A 20,003-nucleotide genomic window follows, 5' to 3' on the forward strand; every position below is an offset into this window, starting at 1 on the left:
TACACATACAAAGATAAATATTCGACTAATTATATATTAGCGTTTTGAATTTGCTAATTTTTATAAACTTTCTATGAATAGATATTTTTGCTTTTTTATTGATTGATTTTGGAAAAACAAGTTTTATAGATGAAATAATAAAAATAAAATAAATACATTTAAAATGAAATTGGAGTATTTAATAAATTCACTTCGACGAAATATAAAGGACAAATTTATAGTTGGGCATGGAGAAGACTCGTTTAATTATGAAATTTGCCTCATATATATTTTGTGAGAAAATCCAAAAAAAGAGACAATAATATTATAGATAGTGAAAAATTGTGCAAATGAGAAAAAAAAATATATAGAGATGAAATATAAAAAAATGTTCTTAATATATTTCATATAAAAGTAAAAAAAAAAAAAAAAACAAATTTAATACAACAAATAAAAAAAATAGAGCTAATTTGTTGTGGGAGAGGGAGAGGAAGGGGAAGTATAATATTGAGGCAATGGTTAAAATATAATGAACTACGATTTTGTTTGATTTGTCTATATGAAGATTATCAATATAAAATTTTATATTAACTTTTTGTTTTGTATAATTAAAAGTACACCTGTTATAAACTGAATTAGTTTATTAGACTGCATCAAAATTAAACATCACAAGTATTTTAAAACAGATGTAGGATAAATAAAAAAATAAACTTAATTAGTAGGGAAAGAGGGAGTAGTATAGTTTGGCTTGCCCAAACTTCGCTATTCTTTTTATTTTATTGTCACCCCTATTTAAATGGAATGATAAAAAGGCCCTTGGACTTAAAATTTGTGTAACACACCTCAATCTCATTCAATAATTAATAATTAATATTTATGTTAATAAATTATATTTTTTAATAATAATTAATTTATTATTATTATTATTATTATTATTATTATTATTATAATTATTATTATTTTTGAGAATTAATTATAATAATAATAATAATAATATTAAATTAATAATTATTAACTAATATAATATATTAATTAAATATTTATTAATTTAACTTATTAATTTAATAATTATGATTTTGAAATGTTTATTAGTTTATATGTATGAATTATATTATTTGTTAATAATTTATATTATTAAATGTTTATTAAATTAATATAATTAATGTAATTAAAACTGACTTTAGAACATTCAAGGTCGGGCAGCATTATTTAGGTTAGGCAAATTCCCTATCCGTATAATAAATTATATTATTTAATAATAATTAATAAATAATAATGTAGTTTAAGAATTAAAATTTCAAATAAATTAATAATAACAATATAAAATATTAGATAAATAATAATATAGTTTAAGAATTAATAATAACAATATAAAATATTAAATAAATATTAATTAGATAAATATAATATATATATATATATATTATAAAATAAAATAATTTACAACAATATATATTAAATAATAACAAAATAAAAAATAATTTAAATAAATAAGAGAAACAAAATAAAAAAAATAAATAAGAGAAAATTATGCATGGTGAATCTTAGAAATTCATTATTCATTATATAAAAAGGGGCGAAAAAATAAAAAGAATGAAAAAGTTAAATAATCTGAATTAATTGAAAAGACCACACTCCTTTCCTTTACCAGTTTTTGGGAAACAGCTGCGGCTTCTGAACCCAGCAGCAACCATTTCCACTTTTCTTATTTTATTTTATTTTTTCTCCTCAATTATATTTATATATACTCTCCTTCTCATTTCTCCCTCCTTCCCTTCCAAACACAACCTTACTTTTATTTCCCCTCTTACAAATTTCCCCAAACAATTAAATTAAACTACATAAAAAATCAATCAATATCAATAAAAAAAAAAGGTAGAAAAAATAATCAAAAATGCGGATGAGTTGCAATGGATGTAGAGTTCTACGAAAAGGATGTAGCGAAGATTGCAGTATACGTCCCTGTCTTCAATGGATTAAATTGCCGGAATCTCAAGCCAATGCCACCGTTTTTCTGGCTAAGTTTTACGGCCGTGCTGGGCTTATGAATCTTATCAACGCTGGCCCTGATCATCTTCGTCCTGGTTAGTTCTTTTTTCTTACGATCCGTTTGGTTGTTGATGCTCGCTAAGGAATTTATTTCGACTTTGTCTATGTTAATGACTTGAGTTATTTGATTAAAAATTATATTAAGATTCATTTTATTGAATTATTCTTAATTTGTAATTTGAGATCTAATGCATGGGTGGTTTTAGGCACATTCGACTGCTTAGTTTTAACATACATTTATTATGTGTAATTAAGTTTTTCTGTTTATATTCATTTTTTGTTTTTAAATAGATTTGTTGGAATATGGAATAAATTTTGTGTTATTTTATATTTTGGTGTTTTCAAACATGAATGTTTAAACTAATTTGAGTCAAAAAAACACATGCATATGGTTTTTTTTAAAAAAAAAAATTTATTTTATGTAATTTAATTTAAATTTGGAGATAAATAAATTTTTATTTTTTAAAATGAGGGGATGATCTAATCTTTGTTTGGTAGTATTTCCTTTTCTTTTGAAAAATGATATGACTATTTTGCCCTTGTTGTACATACTAGACTTATTAGTAGTAGTAATTATTTTTTTCACTTTGCATGTATTTACAATGGTAAGAAAAAGGGTCAAAATTAAAAAGAAAAGGTAGGATTAAGGATGTATAGTATTAGACTAGTTATTGAATTAATTATTTTTTTGTTTTAATTTTTTATGAGCTACTTATTCATCGACATGCATAAAACATCCAACTAAAGCAAAAATTGAGAAATATCCGCATATTCGTTTATAAGAATAAAATAGTAATATATTTTAAATAGTAATACTCCTAAATTATGAAAAAGTAAAAACAATAGTTTTTTTTGTTTGACATTTGATTTGTCAATACGTTTAAAGTAATTTTTATTTTAGGTAATATTTTAATATTTATGTTCTTATACTTGGTATATATTTGGCATGATGATAATTATTCTTTATCCCATAAAAGTATAAAAATTTAGAATATATTTAAATTTATCATTTTGTTTTACTTGATGATAAAATATAATTAAATTTAACACTTTTTTTTGTTTTACATGTACTCCCTCCCCTGTGAACTCCTATCACCTTTTTTCATTTTACTTGTTCCACTTAATTTACATTTGTATTATTATTATTATTACTATTATTACTATTATTATGGTTAACCATTTTCTTTTAATCTGTTTCGTATATTTTAACTCTCTTTTAATTCTATCCACACAGTTAATTTTTTTTAATTAATTATCACATCCTTAAAAATCTTTTTCTCCAAATCAAGGGGGACATAGGGAGTAATTAAAAATAATATTCGTGAAATCTAGTGGTAGTATTCTAATTTCTAGAAGTAGAAAGTGGTTTAGTGGCTAGATTTTAGGTGGAAATGGGTTTTAGCTGCCACGTTACTATATTTGTCAAGTGGATCAATTTGTTTGGTAGTGATTATGATATAATCAAAGTATTAAGTAACCTTATTGTTTAATTTAATGTAATTAATTATAATTAAAGAAATTGGATTATATCCTAATCTTGTTTTTAAATTACAGCAATATTTAGGTCATTGTTGTACGAGGCATGTGGAAGAATGGTAAACCCAATATATGGTTCAGTTGGTTTACTATGGTCAGGTCAATGGCAGCTTTGTCAAAACGCCGTTGAAGCCGTTTTAAAAGGCGCGCCGATCACGCCCATTCCAACTGAAGCCGCTGCCAATTCACCTCCAATTCAAGCAGCGTATGATATTCGCCACGTGTCAAAAGATGAACACGCCAATTCCAACAGCTCGGCTGGCTCGCATAAAGTTAAGCCGACTAGGACTCGGTTCAAGCGCACCGGCTCCAAGCGGAAGCCGACTCAATCCTCGGCTGCTTCGCTCTCTGCTCTACAGATGATGGCTGCCGCTGCAGCCAATGCTGATACTGAGTCAACTCGGCCTGACTCGGCTGAGTTGAATGGGTCGAGTATGAGTCATGACTCGACCGTGAGCCATCCTGACGAGCCTACGAGCACCATGGATATGACCGAAGTAACGGCCGATGTTTGTGATGTTGCGGACCAAGACAACGTCAGAAATGGTGGTTGTGGTGGTGGTGATGGTGAGGTGGAGCTTGACCTCACACTCGGTTTCAGGTTTGACTCGCCGATCGAGTCAAAAAGTAGAATGGTTTCCCGTGGGAATACCGATCAAAGCGTAGTATGTGGAATGAAATTAGGACTTGTTTAATAGATTAGGTTTTTTTTTTTTTAATATTTTGTTTTTGTGACAATTTTGATCTTTGGATGTATAAAAAAGAGGTAGACTACATATAAAAATATGATAAAGGGCACATGTGTTAATTATATACTTTTTGAAGTGATAAATTTGGGATAAATTTCTTTTGCATCCTATGAAAATGGATAGAAATGTGCTTTAATTGTTACATATTTATTGCATTTTGTAGTTATCATGAGAGAAAATTTTAGGGTTTAACCTTAAAAATGTGAAAAGATCAACTTCAATAATAAATTATTAGTTGCTTAATATTGAATAAATTGTATATTGACCTAATAGTTAAGGTTTTTACCATTTTCACTTTTATTCCAACAAAAAAAACTTGAAAAAAATAAACAAATTGAAAAACTTCAATAGAAATTGGGCTAAAATGTTTTGTAAAATTCAACATTATTTTAAAACGGGTATACAATGTAACAAAATGTCAGCTCGCTTGGAGGGTTGACTCGAAGACCATTTTCCATTGGTGTTGATATGGCCATTTCCATTGGTTACATAATAAAATATGTTAGACCGTAACAATTTGTCACATGATCTCATCGTGATCTATTTGTCTGGACACAGAACATCTGTGGGGTCGGGCTCACAAACATACGGTCAAGAGCGTTGACTTGCACATACACTTGGTGAAGTTTATTATTTTTCAAAATCATATTTATTACAACATTGCTCAAATTGTTGTATGATGCTGTTCATTGTGAGACGAGCATCATAAGATAGTTAAATAATAACTAATATTTTTTTAAAAAAATAAATAAGATAGGATATGAGCTTTTTATTTTAAATTATTTCCACGAGAAATGTCTCTCAAAAAAATAACTTTTTTAAGATACGTTTCACAGTGAAATGGTTTCATCCATTGAGCTATATATAAGACAAATCTTACAATAAGACAACCTCAAGACAATAACTTCATATGTTAAATACTTCATTTGCATTATTATTTTGAATTAATCTGTGTATAAGACATGTCTCAAAGTGAGATGGTATCTTCCAAATTTTTTAGACACTTATTAATAGCTAGTTAGCTACCATAAAGCCCAAACAATGTAAACCCACTAAGGAGAAGGTAGAGAAGCGGAACAACTTAAAATAAAAAAATAAATAAAAGAATTGAAAATTCGGACAAACGTAAAAAATAAGAACCCTAATTTTTAATCTCATTTTTTTCATCAATTTCTTTGAAGATGGAGAACTCTTACTAGAATTAGTCACTTCACTTGGAGATTTCGTTTCAATTTTTTTTGTTCACCCTTTTCATTCATCAGTTTCAGGTAACACTTTCTTTCTCTATTGTTCTTATTTTTTTCGCCGCTTAAACCCTAATTTTATCGATACATTATCTTCTTCAATTTTACGTTATTTTGTTAGTTTGATGTTTGATTAAGGTTCGTTGATTCCTTTGTATTTCTCTTTTTGATTCTTTACTATTGGTTAGTGAATTGTTGAATCAGATTTAAAATGCTGATCAATTTTAGTGTTTAATTTCATTAACTGAATAAGTTATTGAGATTATGCAGGTTGTGTATTGTGTTATATGATTTGGATGTTGATTTGCTGAAAAAATATTGCATTTCATTGTTATGTATGTTGCTGTATGCGACATCGGAAGCAAAGATCAAAAAACAATAAACACTCAAACAAACAATAAAGAAAATCACACTGAGAAATTAACGTGGTTCACTATCAACGTGATAGCTACATTTACCGGCACCGAGAATAAAACTTTCATTATAAACTGGGAGATTACAAGATGAGCATGAGAAGCCCCAACAATGGCTCTCTTTGCCTTTTCTCTCTTAGTTTTTCCTCCCTTTGTGTTGCATCATCCTAACCCTAAGAACAAAAGGGTTTATATAGTATATCACTTAATAAAAAGAAATTAGGTTAAAAATACAAAGTAACCGTCAAAATTCAAGAATAACCGGCCAAAAACGCTGAAAACTAAAACCGCATGAAGTTTGCGGCTCGAGACAAAACTTGCGGCCCGCGACATGATTGTTTTCCAGAATCAGAAACTTTGCTTTCTTCATTCGTGACCCGCGAGTTTTGTCTTCACAAAACCAGTAGCTTTGGACATTTCTCGCGAGACACTGCAAATCTCGCGACCCGCGAACCCGTAATCCATCTTTTCCATGATAAAGACTAGTTCGAGTCACCAACCATCAAAAGTTGCTGTAATGAATGCAGCTGAATTTACGTGGTGAATGTGTGGAAATAGTATTCAAAAGCTTATGTAATAATCAAAGTTATCTTGTTGTGTAGCGAGGTATATGGTTGCGTTGTTGCCTATTATTATTGTATAAAATAATTTGGCATTTCATTGTTTTTGATGTTGTCATGGTAAATTCAGTATAATGTATGTGTTATGATTATGTGGTTGAAGATGTAGTTTCTGTTGTGGTAAGACTGTAAGAGTTGATGTGATTTAATGCTATTTTTGTAGGTTTCTAGCAAAATAAAGCAGAGATTTTACTAGAGATATGGAAGTGGATACAAAAAGTTCACTTAAAGGACGTCAAGGTACCTCCTTTAAGAAAAAGGGGTTGAACAAGAAAGGAAAATGGGGTAACTTTAGGAAGGAACATTTAGAGAATACTCAGATTCCTAACCCTACTGATACTGTTTATCGGATTCTTTGCCCGTCGTTAAAAATTGGTAGTGTTATTGGTAAAGGCGGTGGCATAATAAAAAAATTGAGAGAAGAGACTAGGGCAAAAATAACTGTTTTCGACTCGGTTCCAGGATCAGAAGAGCGGGTGATTATGATATATAGTCCCCCTGAAAAGAGCTCCAAAGAAGAGACTGATCAGGCGAATGAGATTTCTATGCCACCGCATTGTCCCGCTCAAGAAGCTCTTTTGAGAGTTCATGAAAGGATTATTGAGGAAGACTTGGTTGCTGGAAGGGAAAATGGCGAAGATAAAACCTGCACTGTTACTGTTCGTCTTCTTGTTCCGAATAATATGGTAGGATGTCTTATTGGTAAAGGTGGAGATGTTATTCAAAAACTGAGGACTGATATTGGTGTCGGCATACGTGTGTTTCCCCCCGAGCATCTTCCGTCATGTGCTCTGCATACTGATGAACTTGTGCAGGTAATTACTTTTGTATGTGATGCTATACCTATTGCCTAATTTTTTTGCTGTCTCCCATAAAATTAAATCGGTTTTTTTAAAGGTCTCAACTTATTTGAGCTTGATAAGAACAAAAACACAAGTTATGGGGCCTATTGATTAGATTGCATTAGTTATTCACATAACTTTCTAAATGCTTTCCTTGGAAGTGTTTGTGTTGTAAACAAGTGGAGTAGTACACTGCAATAATGTGTTTTATTATATCATTGTGGGCGCTAGTCTTTACTTGTGCTGCAAGCCCTTTCGAATTTTTTCTTTCCCGAACCTTTTCTTAGCACTCGTCTTCCAATGGATATTTAAACCAATGTCATAATACTTGTCTTGTTTTTTTTCCGTAGGTCTTATCACCTTATGCATTATTTTCATGCAAATCAGCATACAACTTGCTCCATCTTCACTCCCACATTTCTGCTAGCGTATTACTACAAATTAGATCTTCCCATCATTGAAATTAATTGTAAGATTATTGTTTTGTTTTAATGGTACTAATTTCTTCCTTCCCTTTAAAATTGGAGATTGTGTTGTGTTCATTTTTTTTTATTAATTTTCCTGTTCAAAATCCTACCAAGTGACTTGCATCTTGCCAGGGTTTGAGGGGTTGGATATATGCAACCTTGCATTGTATAACAAAGAGATTGTTTGTATTGTCATGATGGCATACATTTTCTGTTATGTGTTTTTCATGTTTGCTTGTGCTATTTAGTGATTGGATTCTTTGCTAACTGTGTGATTTGTGCATTGCACAATTCATGATCATGATTTCTCTTTTTCTTCACGTTTTACAGATGCAAGGAAATCCGGATATTCTGAAGAGAGCTCTTTATGAAGTTTCAACTTTGCTGCATCAGAATCCACGCAAGGAGAAAGCTTTGAATGTTGCCTTGCACTCTCGCGGCCCAGGTTTTTATACAGCAGGGCCGCCTCCAATGAACATGCCTCCATTTCGTGGAGGGGACCCCATGTGGTCTCAACGAGATGCTTCTCGACACATGCCGCCGCCACCATGGATGGAGGACTATCCTCGCTTTCGTAGTTTTGATCAAGGAGCTTCTGATGATGATCTGATGAGGTCTGGTGTTGAATATTCAGGTGAATTTTCCATAAAGATTTTATGTTCAGTCAGTAAGATTGGGGGAGTGATTGGCAAAGGAGGCATCAATGTAAGACAGTTACAGCAAGACACTGGTAGTAGTATCCATGTTGAAGATGCATCTTCCGAGTCAGAAGAGCGCATAATACGTATTTCCGCTTTTGAGGTAAATCACCATTTTCATCTCTGCATTGATTGAAGGAACTGGCTGATTGCCATTCCTACCAGAAGTCATTCTTCAATTGTTCATTTCTGGCATTGTAATATTTGCTCATGCTTGAGACTTGGTTATTTAGTACTATTAATCTCTATATGGCTTTGTCCAGACTTTACAAACCCAAAGATCACATGCCATTGATGCAGTTCTTCTTCTTCAAAACAAAGTAAGCGATGTTTCTGAGAAGGGTATAGTTACTACGAGATTGCTGGTTCCTTCTAATAAGGTTGGCTGCCTTCTTGGTCAAGGAGGTACAATTATCAATGAAATGAGAAGGAGAACACAGGCAGACATACGTGTTTGTTCTAAGGATGAAAAGCCCGAGTGTGCTTCAGAAGATGAAGAGCTTGTGCAGGTAACAAAGTCAACAAACATTTCATGGTGATATTAATATTAGTTTTATTTATGTAGTCTGTTATCTCAGTATTGCTAATTTTGTTGGAACGTACTCATGTCAAGTTTAAATTTTCTTTGTAGATTTCAGGAAGTTTTGCAGTAGCCAAAGATGCTTTGGCTGAAATTGCATCCAGGCTGCGGGTAAGATGCTTGAGGGATTCTGGTACTGCAACAGAACCAGCTCCACCTCCTTCAAGACCTGTCCAAGGATATGGCACCCCTGGAGGTTTTCATCGGGGAGGACCCCGAGCACCTGGTCCAGTGGGAATGGGCTTCTCTGGCAGTTACAATTCTGTCGAGGTAAATCCCTTTTTGTTATGGATAATCTGTTAGTGTTACTCATGTTTCCTGGAGCAAGGTAGACTTGTAGTGGGTAGCCCCTGTTCTATCATGGCATATTGGCATGAAGCCAAGGAAAAGAAGGAAACATCAAAGATAGTAGGTTTACGGTTTACCTTATTCTTATTTACGAGTGAAGATGGATGGTTCATTTATGACTATATATTAAAGAATCTGCTGATGATAAATACATATATGGAACCTCTTAATTCGACGTGGAACAAATTTATCGAATGTGATTGTTAATTTTTTTTAGCTTTTATGTCTGCTTCAGACATATTCTTTGTCTGTATAGTAATGGTTAATTGTTATCTACAAGACATCAAATGATTTCTATTCTATAACTTATAAAGCCTGATTAGGTTTACAGAAGGCTGTTTAAAGCAATTTGAGATGAACTTTATGAACACAGCAAAGCACTTCGGTGCAGGTATATAATTAAAATTACTATGAGAAGTTCTCTGCCATGACTTCTAATCTCTGCTAATCTAAATAAGTAGTAATGTCTAATGTGACAAAACACTTAAGAAGACGTTGACAAACATTCTCTACCACCAATTCGTAGTTGGCTTTTCATAGTTATAGAAGCCTGATAATGAACTAGCATTGTAGAGTTGTGGGGATGGCATCATGATTCAGTTAGGAGTATGTGTTTGCACAAATAGACACATAAGAGTTAAAAAGGATATAAAAGTTGTATAAAGAAGTGTACAGTAGAGAAAGGCATCTGCTATCTAAATTTTATGAGAATGAAAGTTTCTGATATGAGAATGAAAGTTTGTTATTGAACTTTTAGTTTCTGTATGTTTAGTTAACTTTTATTAATACAAATCATAGCTTCCTTTTATTGGCAAAACTCCATGTCAACATCTCTGAAATTGACTGCTTAGTGCTGCAAGGAAGCCAGATTGTTTTGTTCAGTTTTGACAGTTTTTTAATTGACGTAATGAAGGAGTTATGGCTATAAGATTATCCTGATACCTGTGATCTTGTTTTATTGTTAGCACTGTCATATTCCTATTGTAACTTTCAGTTTGATCATCAATTTTGTGCATCTTCTATAAGCTCTTATTATGTCTGACTGTCAATTGTCATATTCCTTCTGTAACTTTCAGTTTGATAAATTTTTAAGAGAGATCCTACATGGAGCATGCCCCATAAGCTCTTCTTATTAACTACTGACAGATCATCAATGAGCTTGCTAGTTGTCACTGGTCGGCATACCCTTTGTGAGATGCTGAGAGTTTAACTAAAGACCAGTGGATATGGCTGGACATGATGTAGTTTGTTACACCTCTTTCGCCCTTTTATCTCACTGGCCATTTATCCTTGCCACTCCATCCACTGCCTGCCTTGGTCATCAGTCATCAGTCATCACTCTTCAAACCTCCATCATGTTTGCTGCTCTCCCTTAATTAGAGTTCATTTCTCTTTGCCACTGAAACGGGGTTACGCAGAGCAGAGTACTCTAGAAAATAGGGTTCATTAAAGGGAATGGGGAGGACTACTTGTAAAGTATATGAAAGACGAGTACACAAGTTTTTTTTCTAATATTTTATAACTAATACTAGATCACCTAAAAATTCTTAAACATAATGTTGCCTTCAAGTCAAAACTTAGCACCAAGTTCTGATACAGGAAAGGTTCATCGATTTTAGACGAAGTTTGCGAAACATTAGATAGTTCTTAGTTTCTGGTGTTGTGCTCTTGATTCTAAGGAAATTTTATCCGAGAATTATTGAAAATTATGGTCATTTGCGGTATGAGAGCAAGAGAGTTTTAATATTCAATAAATGCTATAATTAAATGGGTTACACTCATGCCGATTGTTGGAGATGAGTATGTGTGAAAAATGTGATTTGAGTATGTGGATTTGTTGCTTTGACATGTATTCCCATGGCTACCAAGATGGTGGTGAAGATCATGTAGTTGACGGCCAGTAGTGGGATGAAAGAGGAAGGAATTCCTAAGATGTTAGTGTAGTGCAAGTGCACGAGTTATTATAATGGGGCTAAATGAAGTAGTATAACGGTTTGTTTAAGCACAATGGTACTGGGTTATTGCATCGCTTCTTGGGCACCTTAAGGAACCTCAACTTATGAATCATGGTTATGATATTCATAAAACAGAGTTCCTCTTATTACGTTAATATGAGACCTTATGCATTACAAATGTTTTTTTATTTCAGCTTGTTTACATATTTGATTTAGTTTAGTATGTTGAGTCAATTATAATGGGCTTCTTGTTGTGAAGATATGGATGGTTATGATTCATCTAATGTCTTTGCATCAGAGCATCTCATATCTTCGTTAAGGCTTGCTAGTAGTGTGTTGTGGGTTTTCGGCTTTTATCAGTTAGTTAATTTGCTTCGATGCACTGAAAAACAAGTACAGATCCTCCCATTTTTGTTCTGATCACTGAACTATTTAATGCAGTTAGACAATGGTTTGTAGAGCTGTATTCATTGAACAATTAGTCCTTAGATATTCTTAATTTTGTGTACGCAACAAGATGAAAAGTTTACTGTTTATCATGTGTATTTATGTATAATGCAGTTAATAGTAAGTGTTGAACCTTTTCTTGCTTTCCCTTAGGGCGGCGTGCACGACCACAAGCCTCCTAGTTACACTGGCCAACCAAGTGCATCTAGGTACTGTTAAATTTAACGTAGACCTTGTGTTTTAAGCAATTTTTTAATGTTCCATAGTTGATGTTTATTATTAGAATTTCAATGTGTTTTGAACTGCTTGTGCAGGGCTCCAAATCTTAATAGTTCTGCTGAGGTTCACTACCCTAGTAGTGGGATAGGATCTGCTCCTTGGGGAGGGAGCTACTATGCCCATACGTCTGAGGTATGCTATTACTATATCTGATACATAATGTATGGCTGCGTCTCGTTTTTTTCTTGGTGTAGGAGAGACACTATAAAAAAAAAGGTTCACAGTTTTAGAGCTAAAATACTCCATTCATGGCCATGGATCCTTGTTCTCGTCTTGAACTATTATGTTTTTATCTTTCTTCTTAATACACTTTATGACACTTATGTCATTAATTTTTGTTTACTTCCTCTCCGCCATCTAGTATCCATCTTTTTCTCCTTTAGAATCTAGACTATCAAACACATCTTTAAACGCTTTAAATTTTCTTCGCAATCAACTACCTTTTGATTTTCTTAACTTGGCTAAGTTTGCCTCATTTCTTCATTTTCTTAATGTGAGATATACCTTTTTTTTCTTTTCCTTGATAACCGCCTTGACTTCCTCATTCCACATGTTGTATCCTTCTGTACCACGAAACTATCCCTAATTCTCCTAAAATCTCCTTAGCTATTTGTATGATGCAAGTTTTCATTTTTGTCCAAGTATTCTTTTCATCCGAAGTAACCTACTAATAAATTAGTCACTTTGGGTTGCGCTTACTCTAGTTCAAAAAGTAGTTGATTTATGCAACTACTATATATCATTGTTTTTGCCACATTATCATTTTGGAAAATGACCCCACTTCTAAATCCAAAAACCCTTGTCCAAGACCCAAATTATTGAACCAGGCCTGCGGTTCTTTAGACTATACTCCTTAATAGTTACCTCTAGTTTGAAGTAACAGTTGAATACAATTGACTTTTTCATCCCAAATCTGAAAACTGTGTATAGGTTACATTTTTTAATGCCATTTTTGAAGGCTTAACCTTGAATTCAAACAGTTGCTTGGCTTATACTCTTTTTTTGACACACGAGATGTGGAAAAAAAACTATGCTTGCTGTCTTGACATTCTCATTTGTTTTGATTCAGGCTCCTGCAATGGTAATGAAACATCACGATCCATACCTTACTGGCTCGGACACAATGGGCCATATTCGTGGTGGTTCTGATCGTTATCCTGCAGCACAAGCTAGTTACAATACTTATAGCGGGCCAAACAATCCTCATCCGGGATCCTATCCAGATCCAACAGGACAAGGCTCTTATTACAACATACCTCCTCAACAAACTGCTTATCAAAGTTCGTATCAGAACCATAATGAAATTCGTCATCAACAGCAGAATAATGCACCATAGTCCCTACAAAAACGCGCTTATCAGCAGAGTGGCGGTTATCAGAATGTTGCAGCCCATGGTTCGTACCAATACTAACCTATATATCTGAGCATTTTTGTACGCTATAGTTTAATTAGCTTGGCAATACAATCTATGGCGAGGTAGCAATGCAGCCACGGTCATCATTTTGAGGCGATTTTTTACTTTTAAATACCCTCATGTAATTTCACCTTTTAATCTTTCCTGCGTCTGTTTTGCTGTATTGAGTATCGTAATCATGCTTGTCTGCCCAAGCGAAACTGTATGCATATTGTATTTTTCAATATCCCAACATTTATGATGTGCATGTTTTACGTATTTTCCTTGCCATTTTTCTTATATTGAAAATTTAAATGAGGTCGATGTATCCGCTGATCACACCTATCTTTTAATGGCTGAATTCGGGGTTTATCAAGCTTTTGTTTTGGGTATTTCGTGGTGTTATATTTCGGTTGAGTTATCTTCCCCGGAAATTTGGGTTATCCGAGAAAGAAAGGGATTGTTATTCGTTCTTGGGCACCTTGAATTTTCATGATTACCTTCCATATCTTTAGAATTTTTAAAATTTCATGGGATTTTTCTGTGGAAATGCAGAATAATTTGAAATCCTGTTTGCTTTTGAATTTTTATTACTTGGGGAACTAAGAATTTAATAAGTTTTTAATATATATATATATATATATATATATATATATATATATATATATATATGTAGGATCAAATAATAAGTATTTTAAAATAATAAGGATGAGAAGGATTTTTGTTTGATTTTGTTTTGTTATAATATATATGCACAAAAGATACTATTTTATAAAGTAAAAACATTCTAAAAATTTATGTTGTAGTTACTTTTCTGTGTAACATAGTTACTCTTATAATTATGTATTTTTAGTTCAATTGTGATCATAAATTTTTTTATTTTAGTGAAATCTAGGGTGTATAGTCTTTCTTACTCTTTTTATTTTTAACACCCTTGTCATTGGATCCACATATATATATATATATATATATATATATAGTTAACATTCGAGGAATATTATTATTAATGGTATAGAATTTAGAATTTGTATTATTAATTACTTTGAGTAGTTTACCAGATTCTATGGTTGAATTTTATTAATTTGTGTACTCGTATTTCGATTTACTAAGATTGATGTAATGGCTATTATTTAAATTTACAATAACGCGGTGATTAACAATTTGGCCAATTGAATTTAAGTGGGAGATGAATTAGCGTAGTCATACATGACTTGTTCCAAAGGATGTGGCATGATTCCTTCGTCATTTTCTACGGATGGCCATACATCATAATTCACAAATCTATTTTTTCGATTAAAACATCAAAGCTACCTCTCTCTACTAGAATATTATGTGTATACTGATTGATATGCTAATGCAAGTTTGGCTACTTTGCTTTCTATATATAGCTAAATAGTTTGGTATCATAAATTAAAAGTTACAAGTGTAATTTGGTTTTACGGCCAGTTTATAGAGATGATTTTAGCGTAAATATTTTTATTTGAAAATTTGGATAAACAGTAAACGTCTCAGGATATGCCCATTTAATCCGTGCATTTTGTTTTCTCATCTCTCTCTCCCTTTACTTCTCTTTTAAATCTTTTTCGTTTTCTCATTCTTTATTTCTCTTTATAATTATATTCTCTTCTATTCTAATTTAATGTTTTTTTTGGATTTGCAAATTTGTCGATCTACTATTTTAATTACAAATTTTCTATCTCTAATTGTGTTTGGTTAAAAATTATAAAAAATTAATATTATTAAAATTTACACTACGACGAATCAAATAAAAAACCCAATTAAATATGTTTTAATTAATAAAATTAAAATAGAATAAAAACTAAGAGTGATTAATGAGTAGTAAAAAAAAAAAAAAGTGGGACCTTTGATTAAAATAAGATGGAGTAGTTTACTAAGTTACTTAAATTTTAGTACGACTCATCTAAAGACTTTTGCTTTGTATATAAAAAGGAGCGAAACTTAAAAGGAAAGGGATGAAAGATCCATTGAGATTTCTTCATTTTAGGAGTAGTTTTTATGTAACCACAATTAAGGTTAAATGTAGCAAAGTAAATATAGCTTTAGGTAGTTTAATTTTCTTAACAATTGTAGCATATATTATATATATTAGGAGATGTATTGTCATGAACAAGTTGTTAGCCTTTACATTAACATTTCTTATTTATGAACTTGTCAACAACAAGATTGAAACCAACCCAAAGAAACATGAATTTCTAAAGCCGAAAAATCTTGAAAGATCTCTAACAATTATGCTTACGATACATAGTTTATGAAACCAGTCACAAACTAAAGCTAAGCATATATATAGAGCCGCCTATGACATTCAATTAGTAGCCGGCGGGCTTGAAGGCAATGAAACTGATGCATTGCACTTGACGGACATTATCGAATCCGATGATACGAATGAAGGCGCTTGGGTAAGCCTTCTTGGTTTCCTCCACCTCGTTCACCACCTGGACGGGGTCAGTGCATCCGTACATGGGCAACTTCCACATGGTCCAGTAGCGACCATCTTGGTATCCTGGTGACCTGTGGTTCTCACGGTAGACAAATGGGTGCTACAAAAGAAATAAAGTGTTATTTAAAATAAATATTGTATGACTTTGGTGTTAAATTAGGCTGGACGTATTGTGGATGCCAGCATATTAACGGGAAGACACGAGGTGCACACACTTCATAAGCCAAGAAGATATATAACATCCCAAAACCATACGGCAATGGAAAGAAGGGTTCCAATAACTTATAAAGTGTGCACTCCATCATTTAGTTTGTCGATGTGAGATACACCATTTCCAACACCCCCTCACATGCAAACCCCTGTCAAGTTTTTGCATGTAGGAGTAATCAATTAGGTAGGAATGCCACTCTTTTCAGACTTACCACCTTTTATTTTTTTTATCGAACCATTGATTCGGATACCATGTTAAATTAACAAATGAATTAAGAAGTATATTAGAACTTACTTCCAACTCAAATTCAATGCAAGGAATCCATCCCTTGTTGAGAAGGTATTGAACTTGAGCCAACAATTGTGCCTCAGTTAGAGGTGGAAGGTAAGACAAGGTCTCAAACTTCTTCTTACCAACTGGGGGCCATACCTACAATTAGATAACCATAATCAAATAAAAAATGTTGTATGAGACAGTTTTACCATAAGACAAGCTTAAATAATTAGCCAATTAGAAAGTAATTATTTTTAAATTATAATTGATCATTTTTACCATAAGACAAGCTTAATTTTATATATAAATGATCATTTTAAAACAATACGTATATATTAGATCAACTAAAAGAAATAATCTCACCATAAAATCGTCTGATTTGAAAATTTACGTTAAATTCAAAGGTACATGCACATATTAAATATAGTTACTTGCATCTAATGCATTTAAAAGTTAGGGTATACAATTTTGTATTATAGTTCATGTCATATCTTTATTTAACATAACATAGGTAACGTGATCACTTGATACGACACATAATAGTATACCTGCATGCATTGGACTCTTCCACCGTTACTAGCAATAGAAGTAATGTCATTGCTCTTCCTAGTAACAGGGAAGCTTGCAATAGACTTCAAACCATTGAATGGTGCCACCATGTTAGCCTGAGCAACACTAGCTCCGGCGACAGCGGTAATAGCGTTGCTCATCAAGCTTGACGCCATTCTATTATATTATATGTTTGTCTTTCTTAGCTTCTTTTTTTTGATCTTTTCTTAACTTCTTTGAATGAAGAAAAACGTGTGATTTTATAGGAAAGGTTGTGAATAAAGTAACATAAGCTTATCTCTTAGATGAATGGTGTGTAAATGTTTAAGAGATTTTGAGATGTGGTTTTAGAATTTGGTTGGTACAATTTACTAAAGCTTATCTTTTTAAGGTATGGTCTTTACACTTTTACAAATTTAGAGATGTGGTTTTTCAAGATGATTGGATATAATTTAGTGAAGTGGAGGTAACATATATCAACATACCCATATTGTGCCCACACATACAAAACATTTTTAAAGTCATTTTCTACCTATTTTCCAATCATTTGTGTAAAATAGGGTTTCGGTCATCACAAATTCTCGTGAGAGACGATCTTTTTAAGAGATCATTTATATTAGGCCGACCTATTATATATTTTTGAAATATTATAAGTAAGCATTAAAAATAATGCAAGTAGGCATTTAATATATTATCAGTAGACATTAAAGATACAGTAAGTAGGCATTAAAAATAATATTTATAGACATTAAATTTTAATGGACTGGGCTTGAGTAACGTATCTTAAAAAGACGGTCTCTCAAGAGACTAGCTGTTTGGTCACAGTCACATACTCACGGTAATGGTTGGCAAAACAGATTTTGCAATGAATGCATTTAATCACAATGAACTCGAAAAACTTTATTAAACGATGCGATATAATAATGTGATCTTATTCTTACATTATGTTTCAACTCAGCTTATTTTTTTTTATATATATATTTCGTATAAAGTAAAGGGTAATTTTAAATAATTTGTAACGTATGAAGAGCGGAGAAAATGTTGAAATAGGATATTTGAGATCAAAGTAAAATGATATAAATTTAACTAATAAATAGTGGAGGATAAGATGATTGGAATATTCTTTTTAATGTGCATCCATATAGAATATATAAATAAACTTTATTTTTTCAATAAATATTTTACATGCAACGAAAGAAGTACTACATTAATAAGCATATACCAAGATGCTTGAAGATTTTCATGCTATGAATTAGCAATGTCTATGGTCTCTATTTCACACAAAAAAGGCAGAAAATGATTGACAACACTATACAGTTTAAATAGTGGAGGATAACATGATTGAAATATTCTTTTTAATGTGCATCCATATAGAATATATTTACAGAATTCTTTATCAAAAGATTTTATAATTTTGAAAATTGAATTGTGGGGTCACATTAACTCATCATCATCATACCCAGTGTATTCCGCTCATAAAAAACTATGGTCCAAATTTAAAATTTTAGTATAGGACGGACAAGTCTTTATATTCACTACTTATCTACTAATAATAACGGTAAAATATTTTAAACTCATATCCAACTTACTAGCTAATAACTGATGCGCACACAATACAAAATCGTAAAAAAATATCTGTCAATCATCTCTGTACGTTAAAATATAGTTAATATTCTCATCTAACATTAGTAGCCATTAAATTAATATTTTCTATTTGCATAATAAATTGTAAAATATAAAAGTAAAAATATTATGTATTATTGCATTAAAAAATTATTTTATTTACGAATTACTTCGCTGTTATTTATAATTTTCATACCAACATTTTTCTAAAGATTCTAAATTCACTAGGAAGGTGAAAGTATTCTTATAACATCATGGCCAGCCTGTATCCTCATAAGACAAACTAAAAAGAACCGTGATGTAAATTTTATAGGACAAATGGTGTATTATTCTTTTGTGTTATATATTATCAAAATCAATATTAATATAATTTTTAATCAAATAACTCAGATCATGACTTAAACAGATTCATATCTAGCTCTTCCTTCGAGAGATCTTGCTATTGTTAAGGGCTAATGTAACAAACAAATAGTCTAAGCAAAATTAAAGATTAGGTAAAGAATAACCATCAACAATCCATCATGCATACTTTAAAGTGAGATAATAATACAAACACTAACATAAGGTTGTAAACACTAGCAAAAATTGTGATTGGCCCCATACATCTAATTGAATGGCCTAAAAACACCTCATAATCCACACCTTACCAAAATCATGACCTTGAATTTAGTGAAAAATATGAAATAAAAATATAATCCATTGCTACTTCCTTCGTTTTAAATTACTTGCAACATTTGCTTTTTCACGTAGTTCAATGCACTAATTCAATCCTTAATATCCCTAAATAAAAAATTATAAAATTTGATATTAATAATCTTTACTTCGAGACAAATCAAACAAGATCTCACTTAACTATGTTTTAACTTATAGATTAAGAATTAATTACACAGTAAAAATGAGGAGTGAATAGTGCATATATTGCTAATGTTACGACTAATTTGAAATGGAGAAAGTATAAGTTAAACCTTCAAAGAGTTTCTTAACCCTCTCGCTTCAAGTGGTTTTTCATAAATATAACTCATCTTTGGGAAGCCAAGTGTACATATTAGAGTAGGCTAACGAATGGGGAAGCGTGGGCCTAATGCCTAAAGGTAGCACGAAAGGTTAATGATCATGGCTTGAAGGTGCACTAATGAACCATGGTTATATGAAAGCATTAAGGTGCAATAAAAGTAAAATAAATATAAACACCAAGATTTAAGGTGGTTCACCATTAATGAGGCTACATCAACCATCATAAGTCAGTGTATCATTATGTGTTTAAAGGATAATAGGAGCTTGAAAGCTCAT

The 20,003-nt window shown here is 31.9% G+C and overlaps 3 protein-coding genes across 3 annotated transcripts; 2 read left to right on the forward strand and 1 right to left on the reverse strand.

The window, feature by feature from the left end:
• Positions 1-1,611: 1,611 nt before the first annotated feature.
• LOC130804683 (LOB domain-containing protein 40-like) lies at positions 1,612-4,421 on the forward strand. The gene is made up of 2 exons (XM_057669215.1): positions 1,612-2,063; positions 3,583-4,421. The coding sequence occupies exons 1-2, from the start codon at positions 1,874-1,876 to the stop codon at positions 4,257-4,259; spliced, it is 867 nt and encodes a 288-aa protein (XP_057525198.1). The 5' UTR covers positions 1,612-1,873; the 3' UTR covers positions 4,260-4,421.
• Positions 4,422-5,334: 913 nt separating this feature from the next.
• Positions 5,335-13,878, forward strand: LOC130804682 (KH domain-containing protein At4g18375-like). Its single transcript, XM_057669214.1, has 8 exons — positions 5,335-5,581; positions 6,754-7,405; positions 8,230-8,700; positions 8,861-9,106; positions 9,229-9,447; positions 12,081-12,136; positions 12,242-12,338; positions 13,276-13,878. Exons 2-8 carry the CDS (start codon positions 6,791-6,793, stop codon positions 13,540-13,542), a joined length of 1,971 nt encoding a protein of 656 aa, XP_057525197.1. The 5' UTR covers positions 5,335-5,581; positions 6,754-6,790; the 3' UTR covers positions 13,543-13,878.
• A 1,839-nt stretch (positions 13,879-15,717) lies between these two features.
• LOC130804684 (ribulose bisphosphate carboxylase small subunit, chloroplastic 3) lies at positions 15,718-18,119 on the reverse strand. Its single transcript, XM_057669216.1, has 3 exons — positions 17,090-18,119; positions 16,563-16,697; positions 15,718-16,157 (listed from the first exon to the last, which is right to left on the reverse strand). Exons 1-3 carry the CDS (start codon positions 17,264-17,266, stop codon positions 15,927-15,929), a joined length of 543 nt encoding a protein of 180 aa, XP_057525199.1. The 5' UTR covers positions 17,267-18,119; the 3' UTR covers positions 15,718-15,926.
• Between the last annotated feature and the right edge of the window lie 1,884 nt (positions 18,120-20,003).

The sequence above is a fragment of the Amaranthus tricolor genome, chromosome 17, assembly GCF_026212465.1.
Source record: "Amaranthus tricolor cultivar Red isolate AtriRed21 chromosome 17, ASM2621246v1, whole genome shotgun sequence".
NCBI classification, from domain to species: domain Eukaryota; kingdom Viridiplantae; phylum Streptophyta; class Magnoliopsida; order Caryophyllales; family Amaranthaceae; genus Amaranthus; species Amaranthus tricolor.

Coding starts and splice junctions, on each gene's coding strand:
- LOC130804683 (XM_057669215.1), top strand. CDS start 1,874: ATGCGGATGAGTTGCAATGGATGTAGAGTTCTACGAAAAGGATGTAGC. Junction 2,064..3,582: donor CCCTGATCATCTTCGTCCTG/GTTAGTTCTTTT, acceptor TTTAAATTACAG/CAATATTTAGGTCATTGTTG.
- LOC130804682 (XM_057669214.1), top strand. CDS start 6,791: ATGGAAGTGGATACAAAAAGTTCACTTAAAGGACGTCAAGGTACCTCC. Junction 9,107..9,228: donor AAGATGAAGAGCTTGTGCAG/GTAACAAAGTCA, acceptor TTTTCTTTGTAG/ATTTCAGGAAGTTTTGCAGT. Junction 9,448..12,080: donor GCAGTTACAATTCTGTCGAG/GTAAATCCCTTT, acceptor GCTTTCCCTTAG/GGCGGCGTGCACGACCACAA.
- LOC130804684 (XM_057669216.1), bottom strand. CDS start 17,266: ATGGCGTCAAGCTTGATGAGCAACGCTATTACCGCTGTCGCCGGAGCT. Junction 16,698..17,089: donor GAAGAGTCCAATGCATGCAG/GTATACTATTAT, acceptor ATCTAATTGTAG/GTATGGCCCCCAGTTGGTAA. Junction 16,158..16,562: donor GCATTGAATTTGAGTTGGAA/GTAAGTTCTAAT, acceptor TTTCTTTTGTAG/CACCCATTTGTCTACCGTGA.